Below are 23,825 nucleotides of genomic sequence, written 5' to 3' on the forward strand. Positions count from 1 at the left end.
AAGATCATTTTCCATCATGACCCGACCGGGGATCGAACCCAGGACCTCTCGGTTCAGTGGCAAGAACTTTACCACTGCGCCACCGAGGTCGTCAAATATAAAATACAATCACTGCATAGAATAAAGAAAAGTTGCTTCCCTCTGTCTGTCCCTATGTATGCGATCTTTAAAACTACACGTAACGGATTTTGATGCCTTTTTTAATAGACTACAGTTTGATTCCTTTGGAAGGTTTAGATGTATAATTTATTATGATTTTAACCAATCGAAGCCGGGTAATTATATCACCTAGTGGTTAGTGACAAGTCTTATACCTATATGTGTTAATATTCAAATTAAATGCACTTCATTTATAAAGTTATGCCCATTGGTTGTTTTCGCAGTTAATTTTTCCTTATGTACTTACAACATATTTAATTATTTTTTTTTAATTCAACAAAACAACCTCAATGTACAACATCCATACACCAGTTTAATGTCATAAAGCATGTTTGGGGCCTTGCTCACCAACTATTATTTTTTCGGCTGGCAATAATTCCACCAGACCGATTTATATAAAAAAGTAATCTGTCAAAAAGACAGATCTATTACCGCCTTAGAGACAAAAAATTACGCTCTGTAAAAACTTTGTTATAAAAAATATTACAACCTGCTATAAGCCGATTTCTTTATTCTCTCACAAAAATTACCTCCCGGTATTACGGTATCTGTCGAACTGAGCAAATAAAAGGAGATGCTGTATGGCGTCCTGGCGGATTGGCGGCTGAATTCCACCAAGTACTACTAAGGTCGGCCGCATCTCGTAACCTGGTACCGGTGCATAGACGTGAACGAGTTGGTTAAATAAAAATCGTTACTTATTTTATCGTTGTTGTAAAAGGCTATGTTGAAGTTTATATATTATTGTTCTCGTAACAATTTAGTGGGGAATTTACAAGCAGGTGTAAAATTTATCCAGTGGGATCCACTACCCTACTTATCGGACATCATGTTAGAGAGTGGTGAGATTTTTTTCATCTTTCCTCATAATAATAATGTATTTTGTACCATTTTCTGGCTACAGCTGTGCAAGTATCTCTTTTCTCGTATGCTACCATACTCTGTCCCGTTGTTTATTTTAACCTAAATTGGATAAATTAAGTTAAAATACACACAATAATTTTAGAAATAGAAAAAAGTCTAATATGTTTGCAGTTATTTTTAGTGTTCGAAAATAGAAATAAAACTTCGTGAGTTATGTTATATAATATATTACGTATTTTTTTTATAATTATAATTTTGTACAAAATTCGTGTTCAATTTCTCATTTTAATATAATATAATCTTAGAATTTAATGAAGGTAACGGTTCAGGGTTACAATTGAAAGCCTAAATACCTACAAGATAAGTATATTGTGATAAAAAATATTGGCACACATATATTACGCATCTTGAGCCAGCCAAATATCTGATGTACAGTCTCCTCCAGGATATCTGCAATAAAATGTAATATTGAAGCTCAGGGTGAGTGAGGACTGAAATAAATTGAAGAAAAATCTTTCAATTTTAGTCAAAATTGTTTGTGCGTTGACTATTTCAAATCAAATCGGAAGATAATCAGAAATTAGATCTTCACATGCACTTTTTCTTAAAATTTCTAAACACAATATTATCGATAATACGGAGAAAGTATACATTTCAAAAGTAATTTAGCACTTTTATTTTAAATATTTCAATGAGTTGTAAAACAATATAGAAAATTCTGCTTAAATCCGAACAAATTTTTAAATTAAATGCATTTCAAACCGACAAAGAAAAATGGCTGACAGGAACCCTTTTCCTGACTGTGGAATGCGTTTCGGAGTTTCCCCTAACTAATAAAAAGCGGAATAATAAAAGTGTGAATCTGCACGATATATTTTATTTTGGTATATTAAAAAAAATACTTATTTTGATTAATTTAGTAATCATTATTTCTAATTACTTGTAATTATAAATTAAGTGTAGGTACACAAAATATTTTAAGGTACCTACTTTTAAGCTATAATTGCCAAAGCCGCTAGCCAACATAATGATGTTACCTCATTTTGCCGACACACAAATTATAGCTATAATTTGTTAAATTCTTAGATTATATCTAAGAATTGAAAAAACGTCCAATAAATATTAATTACGTATATTTCTCACCTCATTTCATGCGGTAGCGCAGGACCGTTAGGTTCATCACCAAAGTGCACCAAAAATTCTGGATCCAACTTCATACCTCCATTTTCAATGTCTACATCAAGTTTTACTATCCAACCGCCCTGCGAAATATGAAAAATCTTAGGAGACATTTTAACAAAATTGAAAATTTGAACTGAAAAATCGACCTCCTTCTAATTCATTATGGCCAAGTAATAGTCTGGAAAAAAAATGAAATTTAAATCATTTATTCAGAAATTAGACCTTCACAAATTACCTATATATTAATTTCTCAAAAAACTACGAATTTTGACTATATTGGCATTTCGGAATGAGTAGTACTACCGATAGAAACTGATTTAAATAGTGTTATATCGTATCCTATTGTGCCAAAAGGGCTTGGCTTCTTACATACATAATTTTTTTTTCTATTAGTATAACAAAACAAAGTATTATAAAGTCTAAGTAAAAAAGTATACAAAAAAATGTAATTAAGTAAATTATAATCAAGTGATTATAAAAAAATATACAAAACACGATTAACCAAACATAACATTCGAATATCGAGCGGAAAACGTAAATAATGAATTTCTTGCTAATATTTAAGGAGTACAAAAATTAAATAAATGTAGTTATTTGTACAATCGCACACAAGGAGTCTCATGAATTATTCATCTAGCTCAGGTGACATGGGCTTGCATAATAAAGGTAAGAAAAATAACTCGAGCTACAAAGGAAAATGCATAAATAAGGGGCTAGATATAGGAGATAACGACGCTTTATTGCGGTCTGCAGGGGTCACAGGGGTGCACCCCAATAAAGTACTTTATCTATCGCCATGTACCACGCCATGTCAAAGGAGAAAAAAGAACGATATTTACCGGATATAGGTTAGTCTAACCAAAAAATACGGTGATACCAAAATAGGTGACGAAAAATACCAAACACCTGGTAATGCACCTTTGGTGGTGGCAAGGTACCTTTGATAAGTGTATGGTATTTTCGTCTATAGAAATGATATAAAAACAATTACAAAAACCCTAGTTACAAATGGACACATTTGATTATATACATTCTGAGAAAATGAAGTAAGAATATTTGTAATATGAAACTTAAATTAGAAATTATTTAAAAATCTCAAAGGTTGCAAACCTCCTGAGTCATCTTCGGATATGTCTGTTTGTCCCAAGGAGAGAAAAGTGAAGAAGACACATAAAGCCGTTTTCCATCGAGAGACAGCTGCAGCATCTGAGGAGCACCCTGTAGCTGCTTTCCCTTGACTGCCAGCTGTGGCGACGGTTCCTGTGACGTGAGTAATTTTCGTCATCATCTCAAAGCCGATGAAAGCTTTTACACCAAACAAGCGAATGCTCATTCGATCCTCACTCTGACGATTCTCCAATATCTAACTACGGTCAACTATTGGTTAGACAGCTTGAAGGTTGAAGGCACAATTTTATTGTGTGTAAATAAGTATTTCTATCGAGACACGATACTGACTTAACGTTAGTAGAATCTACAATTCCATACTCTGGATGTAAGACTCAACATCTTCCATCTATTTAAAGAAGACGTTGAGCAAAGTCGACATCTTGTTAATTGTTAGTTTTTAAAAGAATGGTACATTTAAAATGTTGTCTTGTAAAATTACTAATTGATATAATGAATATCAATAGGTTTTTATTTCCAAAAAGATAAATAGTTATGTATATGTCAAATATAACATGACATTTCTTATCATGAACAGATAAAAACAACATCAACAAAGATAATATTGGAATGAAACTAGTAATAACATTTTACGTTACATATGAAAAATAAAGATTGCGGCTTTATAACAAGCAGAAAAAGTGTTTTATTGATATTATTGTTATTAGGTTTTTAGTTTATCGTTTCTGTAATCTAATAAATGTAATTTACCAACAAAGTTAAGTATGAACCATTTAATAAAACGTAAAAATCGTTAGAAAGTAATTTAGGAAACAAAATAACGCGTAAACTCAAATCGAAAAAGTGACACAGCGAAACGTAGTGTTTAGTCACGAAACATTAATTTGAGGCAATTCTATTGGAATTCCTCTATCCTGATTGAGTTTACTTCGACGGACAGTATTTAATTAGAAAAGTAAATAACATATCTGGTGGTTTTAGTCAACATCAACAAACAAATACCACGTGTGTACCTTGTGATACTCAAAAAAGGAAAATAAAAATGTGCACTTTCAGATTCAGATATTTTCAAAGTAAATTTTACAATACAGATTTACTATTGTCGAATTTATTCATAAAATACCCCTGCCAAAAGCAAGTACAGATCAATGTGGAACGAAGTAATTATGTCATTGTCAAATTTTGTTTTATGCTAAAATATAAAAACTTACCTTAAACTCCTTGTCTTCTAAAACTTTGAGTTTATCATGTTGGACAAGTCCTCCGAACCGTACAATACCAGTTAGCTTAGGATTCTTCGTGTCAGAAATATCATATTGTCTCACGTCGCCGTGTAACCAGCACGAGAAGTACAAGTACTTATCGTCCAGGGAAATGAGAACGTCGGACATTAAACCTGGAGCAAAAAGTTAATAGCATTGTCATGTTACAAAGGCGAGAGATTGAAACGAAGCCAAGAACGTGGTCTCTCGATTTGGTAAAATAATACGAATGTTAATATTCTCTTGTCGATTTTTCTGAAGTTGAACATGTATAAGTATTTGAATGGGAAATGGGATAAAAGTTGATGTTAGATAGTAGTGTAATAGTATGTGATTACGACTTGTGTTACTTTTACTTTTTGTGACAACCATTTGCGGCTTAATTACGATAAAGTAGATACATGTATTTAAAAAAAAATGATTATGAAATTTTCCGTTGTTGATAAGATACAGTCATGTGCATCAGCGCAGTTATTTCGCATATACCTTTGATTATTTGACATCAAATTAAAGTCATTATTTGTATATTATATACACATATATATTGTATCCCCAACAGCCGGATATTGTTAAACCAACCTTTGACATCTTGTAGTCTAAGCTGATTTAAAGGTCGAATAGGATTAAATTAATGGTATACAGCCGCATATTCTCTTCGTAGCAAATTCTTGTCATAACTTGACGACAAGACAAATTTCGTTATCGGGGGTTATCGGAGTAGCGACCTATTTATTTAATAACTTAGTGGTGCAGTGGTTAGTGATCAAGCTGCAATAGTGGCGTATGCGCAGCACTTTTGCAATGATCTGTAACGAGATGGATGACCTAACATGTAACATCTTGAACACCCCCTGGCTCAGGGGTCATTAAAACTTTTGACAAAGACAAAGATTATTTATTTGCAAAAACATGAGTTTATTTTTTTTACAATATGGTGTTAAAAGAAGAACTTAATTCTACATGTTTTACCGTCCACGGGTATGCAAATTTAAATGGAGAGTATGCTATCATCCCACAACACAAAATCGACTATCGTCATTTCCTATCATCATTAAGTGTGCATGGTAGATGATGGCATAAAGATGGCCAGCACTCCTGCAGCGGACATATTAATGCTAATATCATTGATTGATTCACTTAGTCTTCAATCGGAACTTTTGTATCCCTATCCAAAGTGACATTTCCAAAAGTAATTTCCTAAGTTAGCTGCGGGAATATCTATGAAAAATGAATGGTGTCAAGAAAAGGAAATTATTTTTAAAAGAAAAATGCGTCAATGCGTAACGACCTAACTTTGGATTGGTCGCAACAAAAGTGTTCTAACCAAAAAGTTAATGTTGGATAAACTCGCAGTACAAAATGTAAATTGTATAGAAGTTAAACTTCATGTGATAACAATTCCGTTAGCAATGCTTGATACACATATGGATTCAAGGCATTAAGCATTATTCCAAAAGAAAGGAATTAAGAAGTTTTTAAGAATCCTTGGATAAAACTGTAAATTACTTACGAATTTCATACAATCACGCGCAATATACATTCATCAGTCTAACCGCATTACGTACATATTTAAACAACTATCCGAAGCTTGTAATTGTTATCGTGCAAACCAAGATTGATATCACAATATCAATTCAACCGGACTGTGTAATATTTTTATGATTTCTTCATTTTATAGTAGAAACAAGAGAAGTACGAAAGTTACCGTTAAGCTGGGACTCGACACCGTCTCTGGAAACTTTTTTCGCTGGTACGTCGATGACTTTGTCGGCTTTCCACGTCCCGTTCGCAGTTTTGTAGAACCTGACAAGATAATTAGAAGCATTATTCAGAAAGTTTCTGCTATATCGTTCATTCTTCGTGAAACTGGAATCATAACAAATTACGCTATATTATATTACATTATAACACGTGCATGGGATTTTGCTCTTAAGTTTGTTCGAGAAAAACATGGTATTTCAAGTTTTGCTTTACGCATATGTCGAATGTGATCCATGTAGATTTTATATGACGAAACAATTAACACTGGGATTTACATTTAGAGATAATGATATTAGGAGGTCAGTTGTTTTCATGGCAAGTTTATAATTGACATTGCATACTACTCATGACCACCTAAAAAATAAAATCGATTCGGCCAGAAACATTCTGGCCGAATTCGGCAGAAGCGAAAAAAATTTCGAGCAGATTTTTTTCTCATGTTATTTAGTGGACAAATCCTTACAAATCTCGTACCTGTAAACGTTAGCCTCCAAAGCGCACCCAACAAATCCTTCAGCTGCTTTCGGATCGTGGAGGAATCTGATTTCGAGGGGCGCGATGCCTTCTTTGCCCAAATCTATGACTTGTTGCAGCTCACGAGTCGACCATTTGTAAACGTTTAGTGAGCTGCCATACCGGTCTTTATTGTTTACGTCGTCAGCATGGAATCCACTATAGAAAACAACATTTAGAGACTTATGTTATGTATTGATCATCACAAGCTAAGTTTTAATTATAAATGCTACATTCCAAAATAGAAGTGAGAAAGACTAAAATTTCGTTAATTAAAGGTTTACAGAACTATTCACTTTTGAGCTGACTTTTATATACTTGTAAATAAGAACTTGAATTCAGACATTTTAGCTCACTTGCAACGTGAAATAAACACTCACGTCTTGAAATATTTAGGAGTGCCCCATTCACTGGCAATCATTACGTCGTGATAGGGCTGGTACCAAAAGTCGTATCCGAACTTAGCCGTCTTTCCCTTCGTCCACGTCCCTAAAATTCAATCAACCGTTAAAGTTATTTAAAAAGGTAATCTTCCCCCGTCAGTGTATATAAAGGCTCCTCATTCACCTGTCATTCTCAAAGTCTTGGAATCGATGAGCACGAAATCCCCCTTTCCGTTTTCGTCTTTATCTCCCATCGTGGAAATCATGATCTCGCCAGTCGCTAGGCAGTGCGCCGTATGGGGGTAGCTGCAGTTGAATGACCTCATCTCCCTGCCGTCGATTACCTGGTAATGAGATTTTCGTAGACTCGATAAAAGGATATAAGGGTCGCAACACTTGCGTTTTCTTATATCATTAGACGGTAGTAGAGGTAGTGGAATTGCGACAATATTAGCTCTTCTCCCTGTTTTTATAGCACTTTAGTTTTATACGTGTTGTTATTGCCTGAGATTTAATAAATGAAATAGTACTTAGTTATTATTTACTTTATCGTAAATAATTTAAATTACTTTCTAATCATAATTACCAATTTTATCCTGAATATCAATAAACTTATTTCACTTGTGCTATCTGTCTAGTCGCTCTGTGAGTCTGTAAGATTTGTTTACAGACTCATAGACGACAGCGACTAGAAGTCGCGAATACAAGTTAAACAAAATTTTAATTCTATAGAATCAGTGGAAGTAGGATTACGCTTTAGTTTCCAAGACAATGCATTATTTTGATAAGCTCGACCAAATGGGACACAGTGGGATCTCCTCAACGATGCATGAACTTTTTTTTTTGTCAAGTGTTGAATGTACCAAGATCTCCTTAAAGACAAGCTTGTGTCAAAATATTTTTTTTTGTAAAAAAACTTGTTTTATTCTAAAAGTTAAAAGCAATTTGCAGATAAATGTCAAAAACAACAAAGCGAAAGAAAAAACTTGTCACAATATTTGCACACTCGTGGATCAACACGAAATGTGCGAAAAAGGGCAACAGAGCCAATAACGAGTTGGGAACAGTCTGCAACTTGGAATGTGCGAAGTACCAAGTTTCCCGACAGAATTGGGATGAGTTCGGCACTAGTTGTGCCAACTATTTGCCAATAATTATACGACCTTCCGATCGATAGTGCCAAGTTACGCCTGCGATACCAAATCGGGAAAATTTCTAAATAGTTACCTCCACATTATAGTCACATTAGTGGAAGTTAGTTAGTTGGGTACTCCAAATATGATACATACATATAACGTAGTCAAATAATTGTTGGCAAAGCGACAATGAAGTAGATGACATTTAAATAGATAGATGGCATTTAATTTAAATTTTGGTATCGTATGTTTGTGTTCGATCATCCTCATCAGCCATTGTAATATTCCCGCTGCTAGGGCACTGGTCTTCTTTATGGATGGATAAGGAGGATGGATAAAACCCACGGGATTTTTAAAACTGCAAATACAGTTGGGATGAACAGTTAGGGTCTAAATTATTTAACAAACCACCCAACCATTTATAAGATATATAAATTGAAAATATTTAACTTTGCTACATAAAATATTGATTGACAAATATAACTATTGAATAATTTTTAAATTAAAAAGTGTATGTATTTATCTTTGTGATTGCGTAACGATGTAACGTGTTTTGTGTTTACGTTTGACTAATGTATAAGTTTTTACTGTTTGAAATGACATACAAAGTTTTTAATATTAGACATTTCATTATTTGCATACCTTACTACAGTAAAATGTAAGGGACTCAGTGTTATTACACTTTTAAATACCTATATTTGAACTAATAAAGAAATCTGAATTCGATCCTTAAATTAAATCATTTGTTAATATTGCAAAAATTTAATACTTCGTAATACTACGAAAATATGGGACAAGAATGTAAAGATCCCAGTGGAAAGCCCGCAACAATTTCATATTTTAGCGTAGCCACCCTTTATTCATGCGAGTTTATTATGTAGATGCAGTTTGAGGAATTCCCGGGAACTACACATTTTCCTTTAAATTCTCCAAAGCAGATGAGTAGGTAATTGAAATTACTTAGAATCAGACAATTTAATGTTATTTCTTCCACAGTTTTTCAATGGAAAAACTTATTATTATCTATGTGTAGAATTAAAGTAAAATGTTTCAGAAATATTTTGCAGCATTCATATTCTTATAAGCTATTATAAGATCAATTACCATAAATGATAAACCATGAAAAAATCTCTAAAATATTTAAATTAAGAAAAATAATTTCGTAAATATAGAATTTAGCTACTAACTTATGAATAATATGCAAAAAATTATGCAAGAATGTATGATGCTAATTCTCACAAATAATTACTATTTCGGTGATATTCCATAGACTGACAGCAGTGCAGTCAGTTTTATGGCAAGAACACATAGACCTTATGCGAATGCGATAAGGATGAAATTATCGCTATGGTCATGTGTTTCGACTTCCTCGCTCAAACACGAACATTGAGTAGGTTAATATACTGTTGACATTAAAATTGGTAGAAAATATCAAACGGTTTAAATTTTCGAAACTAGATTTAACTTCGTTCTGGTGTTCTAGTACTAGAATACGCGCGATCTACCCTTGAACCAAATTTCATCGAAATCCATTAAGTAGATTTGACATGATTGAGTAACTGTCCCCCTTTACAATCAATCACATTCAAAATTGTAGGTATTAGTAAGGCTCTCACTGATCTATTGAAGAAAAACCTAAAGTTTAAAATAAACTTTTAAAAATGTATAGATTCCTAAACAACGTTATATAATTTAAATTAAAGATAGTATCCTCGAATTTCTATTATACAGCGCAGTCCAGATTGGCCATCGGGAGTTTAAATTCGGTTCAGTTCAGCAAAATATTAGATTTCCAAATGCAGGAAACGTTTTCTTGCAAATAAAGTACGTTTAGCTAGAATTAAATGCAATTTCCTGGTTACAAGTTCCGTACTAACCAAATTGTCATTAAGTAGATATATTTATTGAGATGAGATGAAAAATAAATATCATAATCAAGATGTAAAAAAAAATCGCTGTTTCTTTACAAGTTCGAATAACGCGCCACGCCATTGCAAGTAAAATCAAAATTTCTGAAATTTACGATGCATATAACTCTGTCATAACTAAAAATCTACCCCTGTAATAAAATTCGGATCACAGCTATGAAGCTAGATATCGTCAGCACAGAAGTAAAAGCGTTATAGGTACTCTAATATTAAGTATAGTATTGCTAGTATTGAAATGTTTTTATGTTTGTGGTTTTCGTAGTAGGAGAAACGTTCTTATGAGCACCTTAGTAGATAACTGTGGGAGAACTTAGTTTAAATGTCTCTGAAATTTTGTTTTACTTTAATTTGTTGTAATAGGTTTATTTTAATTGCATTTTTTATCGAGCAAAAAATATGAAAATCCATCTCAATGGAAAATAATTTATATTCACAACTTAACACCCGCCTCTAAGACTTACATATAGGCAAGTCGAGCACCTATCAATAAAGATGGAGAACCGTGACTTCCATTTGTCTTTATTTTACGTAGCAACGCATAAAACCCGAGAAATTAAAAAACTTTGCCGAAGTGTTGACATAAAAATTCAGTTTACGAGTTGGTTGCCAAACACGGCTGTGCCCGACCGGGACCTTAAATCAGAGAGGTTGCATTATTTAAGGACAAAGGGGAATTTCTCCACATTTTATCGTAAATCATATGATTTTATCGTATATCATTTAGTGCAAGTACTTACATGGTAAACCTAAATACATTGTAAATATTTTAAGTAATCTGGTGAAAATAAGATCCCATTGAAACTGTTACATTGATTCTACATTTACTAAAGGATGAAGATAAGAAAGACAAATAATCTGTACTCGGATTCTTTTTTCAAAATTGTTTTAATATGAAACAGTTACATGACTATCCTAGGGAACTTTATTTCGTAAAAATCATGAAATTGGTTGTCTCCAGTAAAATCTTCCTTCAGGATATATAAAAAAGTCGTTATGCATGTAAATATTCTTTGAGAAAGTAGTTTCGAAAGTTCAGAGCAGTGCAGCAATGACCCGCGAATTGGGGTGAATTTTGTGTTTATTGGAGAATTTATTTAGTTGTTTATTAGTCATAATAGATAATTAGGTCTTTGGACACATAATGTTTTCAAGTTTTATTTTATTCACTTAAAATTTTCACTTCGAGCATGGTTTTACTAAACATACATAAAGTAAAACCATCTCTCAACTGCTCGGAAATTATGAGATTAATTGATTTTACATATTATATAGAATATAATTTGGCCACATTTGTTATGATATAAGTAATAGTGTTACCTACGTGTATTCAGTATATATTTTACGAAACACCTTTTCCCCAACTTTAATATTCTGCCAATATATAACACGAAGAAATCCACGTTGTGGAAACCAAATAACCCGAATCAATGCAGTTACGTCGCAATGCAATTTTGTTGAAGTCAAAATAAAAAGAAATCAATAAACATCTAGTTTCAGCCAGTGAATGTTTCAACTCAGTCCGCTGCAACAGTTTACAGGTGCATAAAAGTTTTATGGTATGGCAACCCCGCCGTAACCTTTTATTGAGACTAAATTTTAACCTGAATTTCCAAATTCGAGATAAATAGAAGATGACTGAGGAAGCTAAGTTAAATAAATGAGTTAAATAACTTGTTTGTCGAGTAGCTGTTTTACTTGTGCCACAGTTTAAAAAATAATATTGGGGCAATGTCAGTCTAGAAGCTGGCAGTTGTCTCTTCAATTTATAGTAGTAATGTATGGTGTATAGTAGTAATGTATATCCACCTATAACAGTTCCTAAAGCCATTTGAAATCTTCTTAACCCGAGTAGATGTGTGTAGACTTCTTCATGGTGTTTCCATTCGACCTAGTCTTTTGCCGATCGTACCCATTAGTTCATAACTTTATAAATATCATGGAACCAGCGCATTATTGTTTTATGTTTTTAATTTAATATAATCTAGTCCGAAATATAGTAGTAGACTTACCTTATGTATTTCCGGCTTCCTAGGGTCAGTTCCAACATCAACAGCGTAGACATTGCAAGATCCAAGAGCGGGTAGGATGAGGAGATCCCTCTTCAGCTCAGGGTTGTCGTGGCAACTAGAGCAGACATTCCACCCGCTGTGATGAAGCTCATCTCCCACATTTCCCGTGTATGTGCGGTGTATGACCTGGTTGAAAAAAAGAGGTAAGAATCACTAGATAGAATAAAACAAAGTCATCTTTTAAACCATGCAACGGGTTTTTTATGTATGTTTCACTGTTATTTAGACGAGTTATTCAGCTCTAGTTCTGCTGCTGTTAATCTTTAACCATATAAATCTTTCAAAGTGGTTCCTCTATGATATTCTTTTTATTTTATACCTAGAGGAATATTGAAGATCCTCACAATTAATTTAACCATGGGTATATTACTATAAACTGAATAAATTATATACCGATTATTTTTTCTTTTCCAATGAATTTAAGACCTTTGTTAAAAAAACTTGCTAAAGGCATTTAAATTTATAAACAAAAAATAAGCTATTGTTTCGCTTAAAAAAGGACTTCGTCGAGAATACTCAGGCTAATAGCTCTTTCTGAGAATTTCTAGTTTAAAAATAAAAGATTTCGCTTAATAAAAATCGTTTAGTGTCGTTCTCATATTACATAAATGCCAAAATAAGATGGATGGTTGTACTCAATCAACAAATTCAACATTGAGCTATTATTGATAAAAGTTTTGGTTAAATTTGTATCCCGATAAGTCAACAAGACATAAGCCCTAGGGCATAGTATTATTTACACAAATATTAAAGATCGTCCGTTTATCTGCTAGTTTTGACGGCTAAACCACTAGACCCAATTTAATGAAAGGCTTAATTCAAGACACGAAACATATTCTACCATTAATCAATCTACAAAGGGGTCCAATGGAAATGAAGATTGAAGATTGTTTTCAAAACTATACAAGATACTCCTGTTGCCATGGGTTGAACAGTTACTAAATCTGACTAGAAGACGTCGCAAGCAAGTAGTAACCAAAAATCAAGCAACAAATCCATTGGAACGATATATTGCATTTCGCCGGTTAATTTAGTTTCGGAATGGGGCCCAAGCACAATAATGTGGATGCTGGGATCCTTCAGGATTAGGGTGCGGAGTTGCTGGACATCGGCGTAAAATTGACCAATAAAAGGAAATAGAGAGTCTTAGAAAACACTGTTATAATGTTTTCTTTTTTGTTTTTCTTACAAGTATTTGTATATTCAGATTTGCTATAGATTTTCTAATTAAAATTGAACTTCAAAAAATCGTATTAGTAATTTGTTGGCGTTAAAAATTTGAGACAAAATTATTTTCACGTTTCAAATAGTTATTGAGAGTCTATGTTTCAAATTATTTACATTTAACTCTTTGCACAAACAAAAATGCACATTATATATATAATGTGCATTTTTTTATAAATTTCGACCGACAATTTTCATCTATAAAAAATATTTAGGTATTAATAATGAGCTAACAAGACACTGTGGCCATGTTACTAACTTTCTCGAATATACGCGAATTTTATAGGAAACACGTCTTTTGGGGAAGTTTCTACTTTCCGAATCCTTTGAATTCCTTTTAGAACCCGAAGTTATTTACCGATTTGTACGGCAGTAAGTAAGTTTGCCGAACTGCTTACATAAATTCGTTTAGAAGTTATTCATTGAACAAATGTATACGTTAACATATTGTTTCATTTCAGCATATTGTAAGAACAGAAAAATGTGATATAGAATTTAATTATTTACCTGATTAGTTTCAAAGGCAAAAAGTTATTGAGAAATTTACCTTCACAGGCAGCTGTTTATTACGTCAAGTTTAAAATTATGTAATACTTTAATCTGGCACGGTCTAATATGGCCAATTTGTATGTAAGTACCTTATAAATTTTCATTACTATAAATTGTATAAATAACTGTGAAAACTGAATGGAAATTTGTTGCATGGTTTAAAAGAAGAAAGCTTTGAAACAGACAGACGTGTCCGGGTGACTTTATTTTTTGCACCAGTAATTTTAGATTTTTTTGTGTGTTTGAAGAGTTTTCTCGAAGCTTAAATACTAAAAAGCTAAAGCTAAATACTACTAGCATCAGAAGGACCACTGCTGAGAAGATTCAAATTCAAACGCAGCGGACCTTGCAATAAGTAGTATCTTTGGATCCATATCGATAGTGACCACCTTTTTTTCCAGGCAGGTCCCTGCTTTGCCTGTCTAGAGATTTGTTAAATTGTAAGAGACTTCTTGTCTCTTCATCATACCTTGCAATAAGTCTGTGACTTCGGGTCCACATCGACGGTGGCCAAGTAATCCTGTTTGGTCCGGTCCGGCTGCACACACACAGCGTACAGGAGCTGTTCCCGGGCGCCCTTTGTGAACGCTTCCAGGGGCGACGAGTACCCCGGTCCTTTGCCTGTGGACGGTTTGAGGTTAGACGGCTAAATATATTTTGTATCTATGCTAATCCATTTATACCTTACATATCATTTAATGCTATTATCTTACCCTGCATATATCACGAGGCTATAGATATACAACAATAAATTTTCATAAAATCTTTCACAACTGTAAAGGTTGATTTTTTATTCCTTAAGGTTGATTTTTTATTCCTTATTCGTTTGAATTCGGGATAGCTTACTATATATAGATTCAACAATTCATCGCAATCGGTGCTATATTGCGGAGTGTGGTTCCGCCCTAGAATAGGACTCCATATCCTGACATTAATTTCATACAAGACGACTAATGAATACAAAGCCTAGGTAGCTGATGGGCAACAATAGCATTTCCAAGGAGGATAGACGTCAGGCAGGCGGCCGGTTATAAAATCACAGCAGAATCTTCAACATTTTAAAGATTTTTTTTACGCTGATCCCGTATTTCGCAGCTTCTCAACACCTAACACAACCAGGGTACATGAAAATTTGAGGTCCTATGGTAGATAACAAATTGGAATATCTTGTGGTGAAAATTCTAAAGGTAAAATGTATAAATTCGATACACTATGCATGCAAAGCTGGAAGCCAGGGCGAAGGGGGAAAAGCACCTTGGTCCTTTGCCTCTAACAGGATTTGTTAAATTAGTTTGTCTGTGCATACGAAAGCTTGTGAGTACTGCAGGTAAGCTGTGTATTGTTGAGGTAACAATAAACTACAGAGAATGTTGGACAACCCGTATGATGCTTGTAACTTGACTGTGACAATTTGGAATACAGCTGTTTAGTTAGTATTATCTTTATCTATACATTTAATAAAACTATAAGTGGGCTTTATATGTAGCAGATATTAAAGAAAAATAATTATGGAAGCTCTTTATGGGACTAATAGAAGCCAAAACATAAAAAAAAATCGTATACCGCCCTCTATTGGAAAGTAGGCAATTAGCAATATTTCCCGACCGAGGATGGAATACCGCATCTCCCATCCGCTATACAATTTTTAAATTATTTCCGAGTGTGAGAAATTAAAAATATTTTTTATAGTTAAAGTTATACCTACACTATGAACACAAAGTTACTCTGCGTGAAGTGGACGTGAATTGCGAATGACAAGATAATTACTAGATTTTTTTTATCAAGAACAAATTATATTTATATTATCAGTAGACTAGATTGAAAGTATAAAAATTATGTCTTACCATTTCTGATTCTAATACAAATATCTTACGATAATGGGGCAAAACACTGGCACAAAATCAAAATACCTATAGAAAAATTCTCGATCAAGAAAATGTCTACCACTCAGAGCAAAAACCTTCAGAATAATTTATCAATACATTAAATTTCATTTCATACTTAATTCCTTTCCCCTCTTGTGCCCACTCAATTTCCCTCACAAATAATATGGTGGCCTCAAAAAACCCAACCGTCACTCCCAATAAATAGGCGATATGCATCAAAACATTATTTTTCGATGCATAAACGGGGCTTGCGGACAACCGAGGGATGGCACCCCTCTATTTAGTAATCAAGTCAGGTATTGCCTGCATATAAATTACTCCTTTGTAGCCTGTAATCCCATCAATTGGCCATTGTTTGGTCCTCATTTTGTCCACAACTTTCCACGCTTAATTGAACAAAGGAATACAAGAGATTTTAATCAGTGCTATATTAAAAGGGAAATTTATTCACCAATATGAAAATAATTTTGGCTTTTTTGAAGGGCAATCAGCACAATACAGGAAAAATATAGATATGAGTGTATACAATATATAAAACATAATTACTCCTGCTTGTACCAATAGACCCGGTAGGTAGTCGTAGTTGTATGAATAAATAAATAAATAAAATTACAATAAATAAAATATATAAAAAGTCGTGTCAGATGCCTTTATACGACTTGGATAAAATCAATTGAAACAATCGGAAAGAAAGAAATATTTTATTAAATATTGCCTGGGGAAGATTTTTAGTTATCCAAGTATAATTTAAAATACCATCACAGAGCGTCCTGTTTTCTACTTATTTTGCTGTCCATACATTGATTTTTTGTTCGTGGAATACGAGTAGCCGTAAATCTGTTTTATTTTTATTTTAGAATATTAATCAAGATGATTGACGGTGCCCATCCACTCTGTATTTTGCATTTTATGTCCCACGCCAAAGGCTATGAATTTTTTAATTTTCAGTCTATTTTCGTCCTACGATATTGCTTATATATCTGTCAGATTTTCTTTGAGGAAAACAATAATTCAGTTGTTATGGAAGAAAAGGGCAAAAAACAGGTATTAAGCAATGAAATACCTATCTAAAAATATATTTAAATATCTCCGTGAGTCGGGACGAACCACAATGACAAACTGGAAATTTTTGTTATCGTATCTCAATTTGGACATTTTGGACAGAATGTGCGAAAATGTGAAATAATCAAGTTCGGTTGGTAGCGACATATTTATCTGAAATCAGTCAGGCGAGCATCCGGCAGCAACATTATTTTCGCATCAATACGGACGATAAATAAATACATCTGGTAAATATTTCAGACGTTTTTTGTAATGCTATAGCTCATTTCAATGAATCATCTACAAATAGTTTTACACATTACACATCACGTATTTAAAATACACTATTTTTTATAAACTTTGTTCAAATATTTTCAGGCTTTCGGCCGTGAATTATTCATTACTGCATTTAATAGCTATGTTTGCTTGCTTTCTTCTGAGTAGCTTATAAAAACTATAAATTGCATTTTATTATCCGAACTTGGTAGGCAAGACAGTCGCGATGTTATTCTCCGACAATGTGTCTATCAGTTTTCCGCATTCTAGCGTTCATTATTATTATTCATTATATTAATTCTTAAATAAAATACAATGCGGTATTTTGTATTTTTATGTAAACGCAGTAGTATCTTTTTATTATCTCAAATTTGGGAATTTTTTTGGCCATTTCTTTTCCTTTTGTTTTCCTTTTTTTTGTTCAAATTCAAAATCCTTTATTCAGTTTAGGATGATACACGTAACTTATTGACGTCAAAAAATAAAAGACCTTCTACAAAACTATATATGTCTACAAAACTATATAGGTACTCTTTTAGTTCATTTTGTCACGAAATTCTAACAGTCGAACGGTCTATGCAAAGAAAATCATAACAAGAGCGTCAATGCCAAGAGCCAATTTTAAAATTCGAAAGCGTCGCGCCACTGAGCGCTACGGGACAAGAACGTCATATTCTAATTGGACTTAGCTCGTGAGTGAGACTAGCAATTTATAAAAAAATATTTTGCTTTTTCGAGATATATTTTCTAAAGCTACCTACTTACTAGAAATATAAAAAATATGCTTTGGATGTATCAACAAAATTAAACATTTCATTCCGTAATCGTAACTGTTATTTCATTAAATTAAAACATTTTCTTCTGTTATAACAAAGGCCGCAATCTACAAAGTCTTTTTAACGTTTTATCAGAAAGTAAACTCGAGATTCGCGATTAATATTCCAACTAAAGGTCAGTACCCACAAATCAGAATTTAATTCACGGATATTGTAAAAAAACACAAATGTAGTAAAATATTTATTATAATTTTATTAATAGTGTCAAAAACGATTCTATAGTTTTGCAATGATCCCATCCAAAACGATCAGAAACAAATTACACAAGAATTACGAAACTTTGTGTTTTATATTTACGGTATTGTGTATCTTTATTCTACTCGACATTTTAAATATTGGGTAGTAAAAAGCCAATACAAACGAATGTTTTTAGCTAATTAAAAAAAATAATGCAAGTATGAATAAGTTTGTTAATTTTTTTACTATTCTACCTATAGCACGAGTAGTACAAGTTGGTGCTTGGTGGTAAATTTTATTGGCTTAGAAACCTAACTTATGAACATGCCTTAAGAAAAAGTCCCGGTCTATACAACCATCACAGATTAAAGTATTCGCTGGACCAGTTTAGCTCCGCTTTGATGCCAGCCCCGCGGCAAGAATGATAAATTGCACAGAGGTTGATGTGTCTGACATTTTTTTTGTGACCTTTGGCTCCTTTATTTTACTTATCACGTGACACGGACGAATGAGTTTCTTACGACTGACAAATACGTGTGTCATATTGCGATGAGAAAAATGGGATATGATGTCTTAGGAGTCGGGCGAAATTTTATGAAAACCTTTATGACGTATGTGCACACTACGACTCCATGTCTATTTTTTGTCAGTTTGCAATAGGCACTGTGCAATGTTTGGGAAGTTTTTATGAAGCTGGAATACTATTTTACCGATTTTAAAGATTAATTTGAGATTATTGTAAAGTAAGCTTCGCATAGTCATCACATCATTATCGTCGTCGTTTATAGACATTTTTTTGTTTCGTTTGTCTAAGGATCTAAGCCCATACAGCCATTCGTCCATAGATCAACAAAAAAAAACCGTGACGTCGTTGTCTATAAACAATATATTCACAAGATTTACATAACAGCTAACACTATGTGTAGAATGAGTAATGATTTGTTTGTAAAGTTTAGCACAATCATATCTAGACAATTTGAAAAGTGTTTTTTCTGGTTATGGGCTTGGTTGAGGTTTAGGTTATAGAAGATGAGAACACAGTTCTGATGCAAAATTAAAAAATATTGAATAATATATGTAACTCCAAGTGTATTATTTTATCGAAATAGAACTCACGCATTTATTATCTATTTTATCTAATATTTCAATGTGAATAAATGAAAACAATAATAAAATTAATTTATCAAAGATTCAAAAAAGACAACAAAGAAAGAGAACAAATGTAGAATAAGCACTTACAAAATTAATTACAAAATCGCAAATCTCTACAATAAATTTGCCTGTAGAAATATTATATTGATATTCTTGGTTAACTGAATAGAAGAAACTTAAACTTACAGCAAGACATTTCACAAAATTTTGCTTCGATTTATTACGATTGAATTTAGTACACAAACACAACCGGCCGGTGACTGTCGCTGCGCACGCGCAGAGATATCCACTCCACACTCCGAATTAGAGAGGCGGCGACGTTACTATCGATACCGGCGGCCGCGTTGACTTTATTTATATGACAGTTTGTTTCTGACTTACAAATACCATGACAAATATAAAAAACATAATCACTTTTACGATACATTTAATATAAATGATGTTTGTAAGTATACGTTTTGTCATCATCTTTTTTATCACTATCTCTGCATAGTATAAAACAAAGTAGCCCTCCGCGTCTGTCTGTGTAGTAGATTTCTTCTCCTAAACCACGAAACGGATTTTAATGCAGTTTTCACTGTTATTTAGACAATTTATCCTCGAAGGTATACATATAGTTTGAAAAGTATAATTCACGAAACGACATTTATCGATAGTTTAGCTTCACTACTAGCAATCACATGATGAATACTAATAAAATTATCTATGTTATTGCATCCATCACTTTCTAACTTGTCGTCATATATTGACCAATGATTTATCGTAGTAAGAACCAGTTTGTCTTCTATGTGTTACATAATTTAGTATGTTTTTATAAATCACATTTATCGTCATCAAAATCATAACAAAACTACATGTTATGTGGCGTGTGGTTCCGCACTATAATAGGGTCATTCCATAATCTCCCGTAGATGTAGGATGATGCGACTAAGGGACAAAGCTTGTGCAACTAGCATTCCCAAGGAATAAAAATAATCTTGTCTTCATAGTTATTTAATGTAATATGTATTAATTTATTAAAAGAATCTATGATTTTATTTGACTATAATTTGTGCTTGTTTTCAACTATTGTACAGCGACGATGAATAAATTATTAACACGTAATAGTGTAGACACAATTATTCTACTGAACAATTAAATAGTCAACTGAATCGTTCCACTATTCCATTTTAGTGATTAATGACTAGGATGTGTGCAAAACGTACCATGACAAAAACAAATTGCGTTTCCTTCGAAATATATACGAGCAATAATACCATTCAGCGGGCGTGCCATCGTTAAGACTCCCCGACTAGAATATATATCGCAACACAATAAAATTGTAACCAAAGAAATAAGCCAGACATGTGGTACGTACGTGCTTTGAGTCCTTCAGCCACCATCAACTCAATTTTAACACTAAACAAAATATTATTGTCAATTGTCTTAACACTAACTGTCTACCGGCTTAAAAAAACTTTTCTACGTCCGTGATGTACATGTTTATCCTGCATTATTCTGTGCAGACTGGCATGCTGGTGGAATTCGTGCCGGATTGAAATATGTCTGCTTATATTCTTGAACAAAATGTGCCACAGCGCTTTGTCCTTATTCTTCCACAATAAATCTGCAGTCTTCTCCTTAATCCTACGCATATTTTCCTCAAGTCTCTTTGCTTTTATTTCCATTTGTATGAGGGAACGGGTCGTATTTGTCAAAAGGCGGTACAGGTATTCTTTTCTTCTGGATTTCCCCGGATCCGCGGTTGTCGCATTTATTTCAAGCTCATATTCCGTGCCGTTGCGAATATCCTCTGTAATAACAGGGCGATTAGTCGCACGTAATAAAATTCCGGCCACTAATATCGCTAAAGCGAAACTCAGTATCATGAAAAGTCTAGCATGGTTGTATAGAGGTTTAGTAATAAAATTCATGTCAAAGTATATTGTCATTGCACTTATCGCGTTTGTTGGATACGTGACATGTTTCGGTATTAGCGATTCAACAAGTCACGTGGTCGAGAGTTGGGCGACAAAGCGCCCTCTCGCGGCGTGGGCGAAAACGGCACTGGCTCTGAAAACACGCCGGTGCGTCGCACCCTACGAATTTCCCCAATGACTTTTCTTCTCGGATGTATGAATTCATTGGATGTGCCCGAGTGGGACCGAAACACTGAATAACAGCCTCATTGAATTTTATTCATGGTATTGTATTCATTCATCTTTAGCCTGTTAATGAGATATGGCTTATCAAATATTTAATTAATTTTATTTTAAATTATAATTAGAGTGTGTCTTATACTTCTTACTTACTTTATATTAGAGAATATTTTTTTATGAAATGAACTAAATTAAATTAGTGAGTATATAAAAATGCGGCTAGAGGCTCGACTACTAAAAGTAACTCATAACTATTATTTTAGTAGCTCAATGTCTATTCGGAGTGCGTAAGTGGCAGAGGCGGGGGAGGGGGGTTGTTATTCCTCCGATTCTCACCTCGTGCTTTATCATTATCTTAACCCTCAAATACATCATTTATCCTTATTTGATATATACTGAATCACTGTTCTTCTCAAAATCTTGGAACGTACCTAAATATTTCATCGCTATTCCACCCCTTTTTCATTATTTCGAAGTATCTGTTGGTTAGTGATAGGAGCTCCTTTTAATTTCCTTAAATTGATTTTTTGACACCATCTACAAAATAAACGGAAAATTGAATACAAATATTTGTTTTATTTAAGTTATTTGGGTTCATAGATGGTAAATTTTGAATTAATAAGACTTAATATTTTACACAATGTTCGTTGCACATGTATATACAAAACCTACATAAAAATTATAAAAACCTAGAATCAGATCTACTAAAATAATATAAACTTTATAATGTAAATAACAAAGTTATTGTACTCGAAAATATTGCTTGAATATTGATATTGCCCTAAAGAAACTAATTAGAGACAAATCGATTAGCCTAAAACAATTTTAATATTAATAGATTTCATATAATTAAACTTGTACAAAACTTAAAAGTAATATATTTTTAAAACGTCTTCACTGTGATGATAATCACCAATCTTAACTTTTTTTTTTTTTAAAAAGGAAATTAAAAATCCAGAAATTATTTTCAATCGATCAACATATTTTTTTTTTACATTCTAGGTAGGTACTTTATTGTTTTATAAAATTTAAAAGTGTATGTAAAGCTCAAAATAGTTTGTTAGTTAAAAAAAGAGAAACTTGTAGGGTGCGTTGCACCATTTGCTTTCTGGGCAGGTTAAATTTAGTATCAAAGTTATTCAAATTAACTTTGACGTTAACTGTAACCTGTTCAGAAAACGCAAAGTACGCAAACGACGCACTCGTAGAAACGCCGTTTCGAAAACAAGTCATTTCCGTTTCGAAAGGGTTGGTTGTAATCAAGTATGTTTTGTCAATTAGGCCGCTCTTTGGGACTCTAAATCCCCATTTACTATAGCGCAGACCGCCTGATTATCCTTTCAGTAGGGGAGTCTGGAATTTATAGATCTGGTTTACACCATTAGTGCGATCGGTATACCGTGGGCCGATTTTCAGTAGTACATAGTTTTAGGCAAAATGTGAAACGTCTTGTATGGATCGATAAGTAGCGAATAATACTTAATAGTACTTATTTGTTTTTAATGCTTTTTCCTGTTCATAGACAAAGAAATTTGTCAAACACTTTGTTCTATGTTGTTTCTAATAGGAACATGGCATTTATTTATTCATTAAAAATTTCAAAACATGGTTCTTATCGGTGGGGTTCTTTCCGTCTTCCTCTATCTCCAGCAATTGTTTTGATAACCTGGAATAACTCATAGGGGTACTTTTTATCACGAAATTCCCACGGGAACGAAGCCCCGGGGCGCAGCTAGTATAAAATAATAAAATAACTGTATAATTAATATTTAATTGCAATGGAACTTACTTTAAACAAATAGTGATATTATATCATAGTAACAATATTACACGGGTGATAAATTGTACATATTGTAATGACCCAATTCTCGGTATTAAACATACCTACAGGCAGAAAGGGCCAAAGCTCCACTTGAGGTCCAAATGGGAATAAATCAAACCCCCATCACATTGAAAACGCGGCCACGCAGTCCCTCAGCACAAAAGTTTTAACAAAATATTGAAAGTACAAAAATATATTTCACTTGACTCGCTTCTGCGGTTTTCAGAATATTTTTTACATTGAACTCTTCAAATAAAGAGGTCGGCACCGCATCATCTCTTATTGGTTTGTTGATGATCATTGGGCAGCGATATTTGCTTGCTTTATCTACTTATCTAT

At 33.3% G+C, this 23,825-nt stretch overlaps 1 protein-coding gene across 2 annotated transcripts; it reads right to left on the bottom strand.

Moving 5' to 3' along the window:
• Positions 1-1,234: 1,234 nt before the first annotated feature.
• Positions 1,235-21,574, bottom strand: LOC128672985 (uncharacterized protein). Of its 2 annotated transcripts, none has more exons than XM_053750539.2 (11): positions 20,884-21,574; positions 14,628-14,779; positions 12,326-12,511; positions 7,437-7,596; positions 7,250-7,358; positions 6,831-7,028; positions 6,301-6,398; positions 4,545-4,729; positions 3,316-3,465; positions 2,167-2,285; positions 1,235-1,473 (listed from the first exon to the last, which is right to left on the bottom strand). In XM_053750539.2, the coding sequence occupies exons 1-11, from the start codon at positions 20,906-20,908 to the stop codon at positions 1,422-1,424; spliced, it is 1,434 nt and encodes a 477-aa protein (XP_053606514.1). In that variant the 5' UTR covers positions 20,909-21,574; the 3' UTR covers positions 1,235-1,421. The 2 variants fall into 2 exon arrangements, with proteins under 2 accessions (XP_053606514.1, XP_053606515.1); XM_053750540.1 differs by lacking the exon at positions 20,884-21,574 and adding an exon at positions 19,713-19,863.
• Positions 21,575-23,825: the final 2,251 nt, after the last annotated feature.

Source organism: Plodia interpunctella, chromosome 10 (assembly GCF_027563975.2).
Source record: "Plodia interpunctella isolate USDA-ARS_2022_Savannah chromosome 10, ilPloInte3.2, whole genome shotgun sequence".
Classification (NCBI taxonomy): Eukaryota; Metazoa; Arthropoda; class Insecta; order Lepidoptera; family Pyralidae; genus Plodia; species Plodia interpunctella.

Coding starts and splice junctions, on each gene's coding strand:
- LOC128672985 (XM_053750539.2), bottom strand. CDS start 20,908: ATGGTGGCTGAAGGACTCAAAGCAC. Junction 12,512..14,627: donor AGTCACAGACTTATTGCAAG/GTATGATGAAGA, acceptor TTTTTCAACCAG/GTCATACACCGCACATACAC. Junction 6,399..6,830: donor TTGGAGGCTAACGTTTACAG/GTACGAGATTTG, acceptor TTATCTTGTCAG/GTTCTACAAAACTGCGAACG.